General features: G+C 53.2%; 1 protein-coding gene and 1 long non-coding RNA gene across 2 annotated transcripts; both read left to right on the top strand.

Moving 5' to 3' along the window:
- The first annotated feature begins 1,339 nt into the window (after positions 1–1,339).
- Positions 1,340–2,667, top strand: LOC127615783 (uncharacterized). The gene is made up of 2 exons (XR_007966952.1): positions 1,340–1,389; positions 2,559–2,667. It is a non-coding gene; the product is annotated as an uncharacterized LOC127615783 (long non-coding RNA).
- A 5,110-nt stretch (positions 2,668–7,777) lies between these two features.
- On the top strand, positions 7,778–11,462 carry LOC127615788 (protocadherin-8-like). Its single transcript, XM_052087096.1, has 3 exons — positions 7,778–10,510; positions 10,590–10,815; positions 11,107–11,462. The coding sequence occupies exons 1-3, from the start codon at positions 8,081–8,083 to the stop codon at positions 11,460–11,462; spliced, it is 3,012 nt and encodes a 1,003-aa protein (XP_051943056.1). The 5' UTR covers positions 7,778–8,080.
- Positions 11,463–12,243: the final 781 nt, after the last annotated feature.

Raw genomic sequence — 12,243 nt, 5'->3', positions numbered from 1 at the left:
CTCAATAAGATTCTAACCGTGACTAGAATCATTAAGCAGTAAAGACATCTGCCCCAAAGTTTTTTTTTGTATTTTTGGGGGGGTGTACTGATCAGATAGATGCGTCATGAAAAGACATTTTTTCTGACGAGTCCGGGTAGCAAAGTATCGGGTCACATGAGGATTTTTATCATTTTTAAAGTCCCCGCTTGCTAACATTTTTTTTATTTTAATACCGTGACCCGAATTTGTGACCATTATTTTGCGATGGTTTTCCCTATTTTGTACTCACGTATTGCCCTGGGTTTTCTCAGAAGCCTCTGGCTGTCACGATGCGTGGTGGTGGACGACCCCCGATAAGCAGGCAGGAAGGAGGAGCAAGTTGCACTTGACAAGTTGCATCGATAAAAACACAGAGAAAACTCAATCCGAAACAAACAAAGTCGTGAAACCAAAAAGAATCCAAAGTAGCAAACCAAAACCATGACAGAAGCAAAAAAGTCCTTTGAAAACAGACAACTAATGACACAATGACCAACAGGTGTGAAGATGCAGGCGGAGCCCTACAGTGCCCCCTGTTGGCCACAAACAGAACCATGACACTGGATCACTCCCACAATTGAGGACTGGAACTTGACGAAAGGAATGAATATGAGTGTAAATGGTTGTCGAGAGTTTCAAGAAAAGGGACGTCAAGCCTTTCGTTAATCTGCAACTGACGTGACGTATGAAATGTGAAAATCTGATTTCAAAACCGGTTAGCCGCGAAAACCTCAGCCGAGCAGTTCCTCTCCTTGCAGGACTTGCGCGTTGGCCTGGAGGAACTTGGGACGATTCTCCTTGACTAAAATGTTTCGGGTCATCAGGTGGGGGGACTGTATCTACATCCTGAGCTTTGTCACTCACCAGTTGCACCTCGTCACCTATTCGTCGTTTCCTTCCTGCTCCTCTTGGACGGCACCCGGCAGCCCGATCGTCAACAAATAGCAAGTTTGCTTTTCCAGCCACTTCATGAATACTTTGTTTGAATTGTCGATTGTAATCCCTCCTGTCTGCATTTTTCATCTCGGGCCAACTTCCTGTCTTCACTCCCCACTAGCCCCGCCTTGAAGCGCGTCTTCCTGCCAACCTGAACACAGCGCTTGGATTCCCTCCAGCACCTCTTAAGTTTGGTGTTAATTAACATCTCGTCGTCACCGTAATCTGTTCTTCTCTCTCGTTCCAGCACCCGGGTCCTCGGAGCCGTAACATATCAACACGTGAAGACATATTTAGATAGAAAGAAAGTGAGAACAAAAGTTTAAAAATAAAACTCATTCAGCTTGGTATTGTCGGAATTTTGTACATTATGCACTCACATTGGGCGGCCCGGTAGTCCAGTGGTTAGCACGTTGGCTTCACAGTGCAGAGGTACCGGGTTCAATTCCAGCTCCGGCCTCCCTGTGTGGATTTTGCATGTTCTCCCCGGGCCTGCGTGGGTTTTCTCCGGGTGCTCCGGTTTCCTCCCACATTCCAAAAATATGCGTGGCAGGGTGATTGAACACTCTAAAAAAATTGTCCCTAGGTGTGAGTGCAAATGGTTGTTCGTCTCTGTGTGCCCTGCGATTGGCTGGCAACCGGTTCAGGGTGTCCCCCGCCTATTGGCTGGGATAGGCTCCAGCCACCCCCGCGACCCTAGTGAGGATCAAGCGGTTATAAGCGGAAGATGAATGAATGAATGAATGAATGCACTCACAATGTAAAATGGGACGCGCGTAACAACTGCAGTTGAGGAACTGAATGAACGAGTACTTATTTGAGGTGATATTGTCCTGTCAAATTCTTCTGGTGAACACAGATCTTCCGTTTTCTTAAATGAGCTCTTTCAGATTTTTTTTTTGTCAATTCGTCGAAAGCAAGGACAGTTACTCCTACAGAAAATACGTCCGCGGCAGGGCCAACTGCATTTTCCGCAAGAAGGAAACAGACCGCCCTCTTTCCTTAAATGGCGCAGAAAATGGATGACGAATACAATATCGGTCTCAAATACCTCATTAACAGGCAAAAATTGCAGCATTATTTTGTTCAGAAATGAAAGATTGATCCATTACTTCTTTCTTTCATCTGCGGACGCAACGGGTGCAATAAACCCAGAATCGTATAGTATCTGTAATGCACATGGGCTGTAATGAATAATAAATCCGGCATGAAATGAAAAGACCCACACACATTCTCACACATAAAACATTAGACTGACGCAGATCAGCCAAACCACAAATGACTCCCACACCTCTCTTCTAAATGTAATGCCCTGCTATTGATTGACTCCTTCGCCCCATCGGTGTGTCGATATGTTTTTTTTTTTTTTTAATGTCCACCAAGGAGTGCAAAGGCAAGTACTGGACGCATAACTTCACATGAGTGATATCCAAACGTCTGACACCCCTCCCTTAACGCTCTTCTTAAGTCAAGCCCCCCCCCCGCCCCCCCCGGCCCCCCTCACCTCCCACCCCCATCTGTTCCTCCAAATGCCAAACACAATCTGGCTCCCGGGCGGCCCAGTAGTCCAGTGGTTAGCACGTCGGCTTCACAGTGCAGAGGTACCGGGTTCAATTCCAGCTCCGGCCTCCCTGTGTGGAGTTTGCATGTTCTCCCCGGGCCTGCGTGGGTTTTCTCCGGGTGCTCCGGTTTCCTCCCACATTCCAAAAATATGCGTGGCAGGCTGATTGAACACTCTAAATTGTCCCTGGGTGTGAGTGAGAGTGCGAATGGTTGTTCGTCTCTGTGTGCCCTGCGATTGGCTGGCAACCGATTCAGGGTGTCCCCCGCCTACTGCCCGGAGACAGCTGGGATAGGCTCCAGCACCCCCCGCGACCCTAGTGAGGATGAAGCGGTTAGGAAGATGAATGAATGAATCTGTCTCCCTGCAACCATCAGATGCAAAAGCACCCATCCACCCACGCATATACTCAACCCCCAAAGTATCCCTCATTTTCCTAAAAAGTATCATTGCTCTGGTTTATCCTGAAACGAGCATGCTGACTTGGGAAGGGGAAAATTGGATGCATGGAACACCGACATGAAGACTTTATTTCAGCCCGATGTGGGAATCTTTACGGTCTCCTCCTGACCTTCCTCAGAATACCAGTGAGGAGGAGGGGGGCGGGGGGGACAGCCCCAAACCAAAGCACAACGGATTCAAAAGCATTGAAAGGGCACAAGGGGAGGCAGTGGGATTTTTTTGGGGGGGGGGTGGGGGAGACGCGCCGGGATGAGTCCGTGCCAGCCTTTAAATCACCATCGGAAAGTCATTAGAAAGCTGGCGGGGCCGGCCGGAGACGGCCGCACAGATTGCGCCCTCCCGCGCACAATACCGGCAATGAAGTGGAAGGGAAGAGGGAGTGTCCGCCGACAGATTTCTTTACACAAGTTACAGCGGAGGCCCTAAAGTTTCCCCCTCAATCTCCGCATGGGTGTAAAAAGGCCGTATTCATGAGGTGTTAACCGTTTTGTTCATCGAGAGGAATGCATTCAAAGTGTTGCGGCCATCAGCGACAGATGGGCTACAAGGTGATGGATGGGAGCAGGAGTTAACCAAGAATCAAAAAGGAGAATAAATGTTTGAGTAAACGGGACATGACCAAGATGGCGGCGTTCCGCCGCCGATCCACGCCGCCGCTCTATTCACAGCAGGCTTGCGAACGAGCCGCGATGCGTTCGTTACGCGTGGATCGCTATGAAAATTGAGGGAGCGTAACGTTATTGCGGACCCTAGAAGAAGCGATCCATCTGTTTTTGCAAGTTCTTGTCTCCACATCAGAGTTCAGGTTGAGTTGAAGCTAGGTGGGCGATCCACGCAGGAGGGCGCAGCCACTCCTCTCCCTTCGTCATACACATTAATAATCAGTACCATTGTTGGATTTTTTTTTTTTAAGCCTAACGTTTTCCACTACTTTGATGCTTGGAACAGCTTAACGTCACATGACGACCGACACCCCGGCCATCAGTAAAATCCTTAAAATATGGAGGCGATCGTTCAAATGATTTTCCCCATACGCATAAAAATCATACCTCGAAAATGAATATTTGCCTTCGGGATTCTCTGGTAAAAAGCAACATTCATCCTTCCGCCAATCGCAACAAGTCATCTAAGTCCTGAAGGAGCAAAGCAGCCCCAGCCAATATATTGCTACTATGTTTGATAGTGGGCGGCCCGGTAGTCCAGTGGTTAGCACGTCGGCTTCACAGTGCGGAGGTACCGGGTTTGATTCCAGCTCCGGCCTCCCTGTGTGGAGTTTGCATGTTCTCCCCGGGCCTGCGTGGGTTTTCTCCGGGTGCTCCGGTTTCCTCCCACATTCCAAAAACATGCATGGCAGGCTGATTTAACGCTCTAAATTGTCCCTAGGTGTGAGTGTGAGCGGGGTTGGTTGTTCGTCTCTGTGTGCCCTGCGATTGGCTGGCAACCGATTCAGGGTGTCCCCTGCCTACTGCCCGGAGACAGCTGGGATAGGCTCCAGCACCCCCCGCGACCCTAGTGAGGATCAAGCGGTTAGGAAGATGAATGAATGAATGTTTGATAGTTGCTCTGATGTTCTGTTTGTGAAATGCTGTTTGATTTAGCTCGGATGTAACCACACACACACACACACACACACACACACACACACACACACACACACGCACACACACACACACGCACACGCACACACACGGCACGCACACACACGGCACGCACAAACCTCCGATTGATCCGCACACCACTTCATCACGTTTTTCAATTTTCTTAAGAGTTTAAGACCATCGCGGGCGCTTCTGTCCCGCTAAGTGAAGTGTTTTCCTCTCTTTAGAGACTTCTTTCCGTTCAGGTCAGCGACACTTAGTGCCGCATTCACTACTAATCATTTTCATCTCTACTTGAGGATGAGCCCGTTAAAGTCTCGCCATTCGCGCACGAGCCGCGGAGTGCGGTTCTCCTTGGCCGAGAAGCGATAATTAGTGCCGGGAACCAATTAGGAGTGAGCTGCTTGTGATGGCACGCGAGTTAAGCAAAAGGTTAGTCGAAAGTGGGGGTGCGTGAGGAGTTGTGATCGATGATTTCACCCTCCCGTAAGCTCATTGCCGTCTCAAACCCCCCCTCCCCCCACACCCGCCCCCTCCACTCAATCGCTCCTCGCACCGCTTATGCGGCTGACAAAAGAGGCCAAATCGCCCATTTCCATCTCAAAGAGTTAAACCCCCGACAAGAAGCAGGGGTCGACCGAGCAGCCTCGCAGCCCCAAAATACCCTCCAATCACTCGAGCAAATGGGAGCACAATGGTGGCGAAAGGAGAGAGATGAGGAGTGGAGGGCGGGGGGGGGGGGGGGGGTTCTCAAAAGATGTATTTATTTATGTTAAAGAAATGCTAATACGTCCCCGTGAAGAATGGATGGGATTTGGAGACTCTTTTCTAATTCTACTATTGTGCAGCTCGCGTGCAGACGGGCCAGAGCGACACGGCCATCACGTGACTGGGCTTTCTTTCCAAGATGGGTGTCCTTCAAATGACTACCCATCCACCCCCCCGCCCCCCATCCCTTTTCTCTTTTTGCCTCTTTTTTTTCTTTTTAGGGCTGCACATGCACCCGCACATGCACAAAGTATAATCCCCGATGCAACATGGTGCTAATTTGCATCTGATTGCTCCTTGGCTCTGTGCTGAGTGTGAGAGTTGGAATGCGCGGGCTTGCATGTGCGCCACCTTGCATACAAAAAGAAGTGAGAGGAAGCATGTGAAATGCTAAACTGATGTGATGTGAGAGCAACGCGGTGGGACTCGTCAAACTCTTGAGAAAAACTGTCAGTCTACCCTGGTGACTCGTAACCATTTAAAAAAAATGTCGATGCTCTGGTTTTGTCTAACTTTCACTTACAATAAAGAGTACCTAGCAAGATAGAATGTCTTTTTTTAAAAATGGCCTTTGACAGCAGTTATTTTCACGCTAAAAAGGCAAACAGAACGGGGAGCCTTGAATGCGGAAGCTCCTCAGGTCACCGAGCGGGCAGCGCGGTAAAAGGAGTCACGCTCCTTTACTGCTTTTCAATCGGCAGAAACGGCCAACGTATTCCCGCAATGTAACAGGCGGATGGACGGACGCACGGCTCGAGGAGCCGACGATGAGAAGAAAGGAGCGTCGGCGCAGAGCGCCAATGCGCATGTGGAAAATTTGGAGTCGCGGCTCGGAATCGAAGCGGATCAGGCGGAACGGGAGAGGTGAGCCAATCTCTTCGCCAATGGACGCTTTCAAAATGTAGCAACAACAACAAAGTGTATGCAGGGAATTTCTCCATTGCGAGACTAATAAATGTTTCCTTATCCATCTTATCTTAACGACGGTCTGAGACTTAAGCGCATATGTCGTGTACAGAAAGTGTTGCAAGTGTGGAAGACCACGTGAGACGTTGATGTCCATTCAGGTGTCTCCTATTTGACTTTGTGTGGCAGATGGGTTCTTTATAAAACACGCCAAGTGATATTAATTTCTACCGCAGGGCAAGTGTTGCTCCCGCATAAGAGGGTTTGTGAGATGGGAGGAGGGAGAGAAGCGGAGGAGGAGGTGGAGGCTGGGGGGGTGGATGGACGGAGTGAATGAGAAAATCTCCTAAAGAGCCGTGACGGGGCCCCATGCGCTCTCTAAATATATTTTAATAGGTGGGAGCCTCGCGTCCAGAGCAATTCATCTGCCATACTGCTGTAATGAAAGGAGTCGTGTCTGAGGCTGTGGAGACGGAGGGGGATGGGGGGGGGGGGGGGACAAAGGTTGCATGTGGCTTTGCCTCATTATGCCTCTGTTAGGCGAAGGTCTGCGTGGAGGCAGCGCGGCTTAGGGTCCCCGCAGACCCCGGCTCAAGGGCCACAATGGCGAAAAGGGAGGCCCCCGCCGTGCCATTCTAGCCCGACTACTAACGAGGGCTTCATGCGCCTTTGATATCATCTCACTATTGAAATCTCCGCCTTGACGGCCAAATCCCATTTGTAACGCGTTTGCGAAAGCCTGCGGCCGTGCGGGCGCTTGTGTGCTCCCGCAAAACGTGTTCCTGCAGGCGAGGCCAAGTCGAGTCACATTTTACAGGGGCTTTAATTTTAAAAAAATAATAAATCCACTCTGGCAGGCGAGCTATCTCGTGATCTGATCTTAAATTAGAACCAGATCAACGTTTAAGTACCTGTTCTTTTTTTTGCTTGCTTCAGAATGGAGCCGATAGGCAAACAATTACCGGATTACAACACACCGGGGCGCGGTGGTGGCTGGCGGATAATACACGGCGCGGCGAGCGCATTTACGGAATTTATTAATCGGAATAAAAGGAGCAATAAAAGGATGATAGTGCCAACACTTACAGCACATTCCCAGTTTTTTTTTTTTTTTGGCGTTAAAAAGCACCCACCGAGAATGCATTTTGGACGACGCGCCGACTTATCTTCCCACTTCAGAAGGGTCCCGCCGCCCGGTTGGGGGGACACGTGCGCTGGATGCAACAATGTCAAAACATAAATCTACGGATGGACGGCATCCTCCTGATTCAAATGTTTTGTCCTCTAGCTCGGGGGGGACACCGTAACCTCTGTGCAACCCCCTCCCCAGACTCATTTAACAAGACAAGCGACGGAAACTATAGCGCACGCTAAATCACGTCGCGAATTGAGCCCACGTCGCGGATGCCAGGCTTTTCGACGGTCGAGGAATCTCTTATAGGGTTTAGAGGTCTTTCAGGAGTTACACCCCCCCCCCCTTCTCCCCCCACCCCCTCCATTCCCCTCCTCCCTTTCGTCGCCCGGATTGGCCACACTGAGGCTTCATTTGCATGCCTGTCTGTATAAACCCATTTGCAGAGACTGCGGCTGGCTTTGCGCTGAGAGCTGCACGCCTACGGTGGAGAGAGAGAGAGAGAGAGAGGGGGGAGCGCAGATCCAGTACGCACAGACACACGGGACGTTTATTACTCTGATTTGAAGTGTGAAGGTGTGTATTACGGGGCTTTTTTTTGGGCGGAGGGGTCAATTTTCAAGACTTAATTGGACCCAGAGATATTGCTGACTTTGGGTTTTGGTGCAAAAAAAAAAACAAACAACACCACAAAAAATGAGGGAAAGAAGGTGGCTGTTGTTGTTGGTCTCCTTGACAAGCCTGGCAGCCGTCGCAAAGGCAAAGACGGTGAAGTATCAGACCTTCGAGGAAGACGCCCCGGGCACGGTGATCGGTAACTTGGCCAAGGACATCTCCGCCCCGGCGTATTCATCCGCGGGCTCCCGCTCCAGTTTCCGGATGATGAAACAGTTGAACTCGTCTTTGGTGCGTCTGAGGGAGAGCGACGGGCAGCTGAGCATCGGCGAGAGGCTGGACAGGGAGCGCATCTGCAAACGCGCCCCGCAGTGCCTCATCTCTTTCGACGTGGTGAGTTTCTCCAAGGAGCAGTTCAAGCTCATTCACGTGGAGCTGGAGGTCAAGGACATCAACGACAACTCCCCGGCGTTCCCTCGCAAGGAGTCCACCGCCGACATCTGGGAAAACGCCGCCGTGGGGACGCGCATACCGCTGGACTTTGCCGCGGACGAGGACGTCGGGGCCAACTACATTCAGAGCTACCAGATTTCGGTGAACAGCCACTTTTCCATCGACGTGCTGAGCAGGGCCGACGGGGTTAAATATGCCGAGCTGGTGCTCATGAAAGAGCTGGACCGGGAGACCCGGGCGTCGTACGCGCTGGAATTGGTCGCCGTGGACGGCGGCGAGCCGCCCCGCTCGGGAAGCACGCGCGTCAACGTCAAGGTGAAAGACTACAACGACAACAGCCCCGTTTTTGACCGCAACAGTTACTCCGTGGACTTGCCGGAAGATGCCCCGGCGGGGACCCTGCTCTTGGACCTGAACGCCGAGGACCCGGACGAAGGGCCGAACGGCGAGGTGGCGTACGGCTTCGGCGACCAGGTGCCCTTGGAGATCCGCCAACTCTTCAAAGTGGACAGAAAAAGCGGCCGGCTCACCCTGGAAAGCCCCGTCGACTTCGAGAGCAAGAACACGTACGAGTTTGACGTCCGGGCTACTGACTTGGGTCCCAACCCCAGCCCGGCCACGTGCAAAATCGTCGTTCAGGTGCAAGACGTCAACGACAACGCGCCGGAGATCTCCATCGCCCCCATGACCTCCATCGCAGCGGGCGTGGCCTACATCACCGAGGCGGCGGCCAAGGATAGTTTCGTGGCCCTGGTCAGTACCTCGGACAAAGATTCCGGAGCAAACGGCCGAGTGCACTGCACCCTCTACGGGCACGATCACTTCAGACTGCAGCAGGCGTACCAAGACAGCTTCATGATCGTCAGCACCGGCCCGTTGGACCGGGAGAAAATCCCCGAGTACAACCTGACCCTGGTGGCCGAGGACTTGGGCTCCCCACCCTTCAGAAGCGTCGCCCACTACACCGTCCGGCTGACGGACGAGAACGACAACGCGCCGGTGTTCAGCAAGCCCGCCTATGAGGTGGCGCTGGCGGAGAACAACGCGCCCGGCGCCTACGTCACCACGGTGGCGGCGCGGGATCCCGACTTGGGGTCGAACGGCAAGGTGACCTACAAACTGGCGGACGCCCACTTCATGGGCTCCCCCATTTCCACGTTCGTGTCGCTGGACCCCGCCAGCGGCTCTCTCTACGCGCTGCGGAGTTTCAACTATGAGGTGATGAAGCAACTGGAGCTGCGAATCACAGCCAGCGACGGCGCCTCCCCGCCCCTCTCCGGAAGCGCCAAGGTGGTCCTGCGGGTCCTGGACCAGAACGACAACGCTCCGGCCATCACGCACCCGCCGCTCAACAACGGCTCGGCCGAGGTCCTCCTGCCCCGGGACGCGCCGAGCGGCTACGTGGTGGCGCGGGTGGAGGCGCGGGACGCCGACGAGGGCGTCAACTCCGAGCTTTCCTTCCGGCTGGCCGCCGGCGACGCCTCCGTGTTTTCCGTCAACAAAGTCACGGGGGACGTGTCCCTGAAGCGGGCGCTGAGCCGCGACGCGGACGAGGCCTTGAGCGCCACGGTGACGGTGAGCGACAACGGCAGGCCGGCGCTCACCTCCACCGCCACGCTGCGCTTTGTCATCATCGCCGGGCCCCCGCCGAGCGACCGCGCCGTGTACCGGGCGGGCGGCGGGGGCCCGGCGTCCGCGCAGTGGGACCCGTCGGTGGTCATCATCGTCGTCTTGGCGGGGAGCTGCAGCCTCCTGCTGCTGGCCATCATCCTCATCGCCACTACCTGCAACCGCCACCGGGGGGACAAGAGCGGAGAGGACGCCGACTCTTACGGGGAGGAAGGCGCGCCGGAGCGGGGCGGGAACCGCGTGGCGGTCAACCCGCTTCTGCCCCCGCCTCACCCCCACGCGGGGGCGGCGGGCTTCGAGGGACACTCGTACGGCAGCCGGGCGCACGCCGGGGGCGGCGACGCCTGCTCGGCCTCGGAGGACGGCGGCGAGGTCCCCTGCGTTTACGACTCGGACACAAACGGCAAGCCGAGAGGGAGTAAACTTGAGGTGAGTGCGCCTTTGGTGACTCGAGTGTGGGTCCATCGCCGTGGGCCAAACTCAACATTACCGTCAATTTCTTTGGCAGGGATATTCGACGCTGCCCGGCTACGGGAACGGCAAGGAGGCCGTGAGGCCGATCACCATCTGGAAGGGCAACTCTTACGCCACCATCTCGGCCCGGGATCCCGCCTTCAGCGGCAAAGACAGCGGCAAGGGGGACAGCGACTTCAACGACAGCGACAGCGACGTGAGCGGAGACAACGGCCTGAAGAAAGACGGCGCCTCGGTCCCACCGATGGGCGGACCAAACGGTAAGCGGCGGAGGGAAAAAGGTTCACGGTCCCCTTTGGTGGTCTCCCCTCGGAATCTGTCTCAGCTGCGCAAAACACGCGACATTCGCTCGACGCGGCTCATCCACCACGGTGGCTGTTCGCGTTCATGAGCGTAATTAAGCAAAGAATGAATTCTCCACAGTTAATTTCCACCCCCCCGGTGATTAAAACACTTTGTGCTTCATTCACTTTTGTCTGACTTCATCATCACAATTTGCGTGAGAATCTAACCCCCCCCCCCCCTTTTTTTCTTTTGGTTTGTTCCTGAAGCATTGTGGGCTTGCACCAGCGAGTGTAAGGTTCTGGGTCATTCGGATCGCTGTTGGAGCCCCTCAGCGGCGAGAGCCAACGCCGCCCCCTCCCCCGCCCCGACCGTCTCCTCCTTCGGCAGCCACTCCAAGACGGCCTCTTTGCCTCGGGACCCCCAGCGCAGGGACAACTACTACCAAGCGCACATCCCCAAAACGGTGGGCCTGCAGAGCGTGTATGAGAAGGTGCTGGACAGGGAGTACGACTATGTCATGATCACGCCCGCCAGGCCTGTGAGGGTCCAGGAGGTCTGCAGCGATGTCACCATCCCCGTGTACGCGCCCAGTCCCACGCGCTGTAACAACGACGATGCCTGAAAAGACTGGCGCTACGCACGTGGCGCTCTCACGGGAATAGATTTGATCCCAAAATACTTAATTTATGTTTCCCTGACAATGAGAGGTGTAAAAAGATAGTTGTGGGCTTCTATCCTAATGTTTGTGCATCTTTGCTTCATGTGGGGGATGGTGGTGGGGGGGGATGGGGGGGGATCCAATTCAATCACTTTCAGATTGACTTCTTTGATTGACATGAATTGTATGATATGCAAGTTTTGTACAGGCAGAGATTCTATTTTTTGATAAATGCCAGACTTAAGTGGACCCGTGTAAATACAGATCTTGAAGCATGCATCTATTTAAACCCGACGACTTCCGTTTGGCTGGAGGGCTCCGACATCGGAATCAAATGAACAATCACGTATGAAATGGTCTGAATGTAACATGACGTATTTGTACAGATTTTGTATGACCACAAGGTTGTGACAGAAAATAAACTTTGAAATACTGCACTGAAAAAAAAGAAAGAAAAAAGAAAATGATTTTTTTTCAGTCACACCGTGAGGAGTTACACACCACGGCCAATAGATGTCGCCATTTTTTCCATACGAGACCTTGCACCACACTGAAGGTCATTTCAATCATCGACAAGGTTGGCTCTAAGAAATCAATGTCACGTCAATAACGACCAGAACACGTGATTGATTTGCCATTTTCAATCACCTCATAAATTGAATTGACGCACATAGTTCTAAAGCTCTGAAATTGGATGCAAATGGGGCGTGGTGGCCCGGTCCATTCCCGAGGGAACGTAGACGCA

This window comes from Hippocampus zosterae, chromosome 15 (genome assembly GCF_025434085.1).
Source record: "Hippocampus zosterae strain Florida chromosome 15, ASM2543408v3, whole genome shotgun sequence".
Taxonomy (NCBI): Eukaryota; Metazoa; Chordata; class Actinopteri; order Syngnathiformes; family Syngnathidae; genus Hippocampus; species Hippocampus zosterae.
The sequence above is the reverse complement of the archived record's forward strand: the minus strand, read 5'-3'. Positions and strand labels throughout refer to the sequence as shown.

Coding starts and splice junctions, on each gene's coding strand:
- LOC127615788 (XM_052087096.1), top strand. CDS start 8,081: ATGAGGGAAAGAAGGTGGCTGTTGTTGTTGGTCTCCTTGACAAGCCTG. Junction 10,511..10,589: donor CGAGAGGGAGTAAACTTGAG/GTGAGTGCGCCT, acceptor TTTCTTTGGCAG/GGATATTCGACGCTGCCCGG. Junction 10,816..11,106: donor ACCGATGGGCGGACCAAACG/GTAAGCGGCGGA, acceptor TTGTTCCTGAAG/CATTGTGGGCTTGCACCAGC.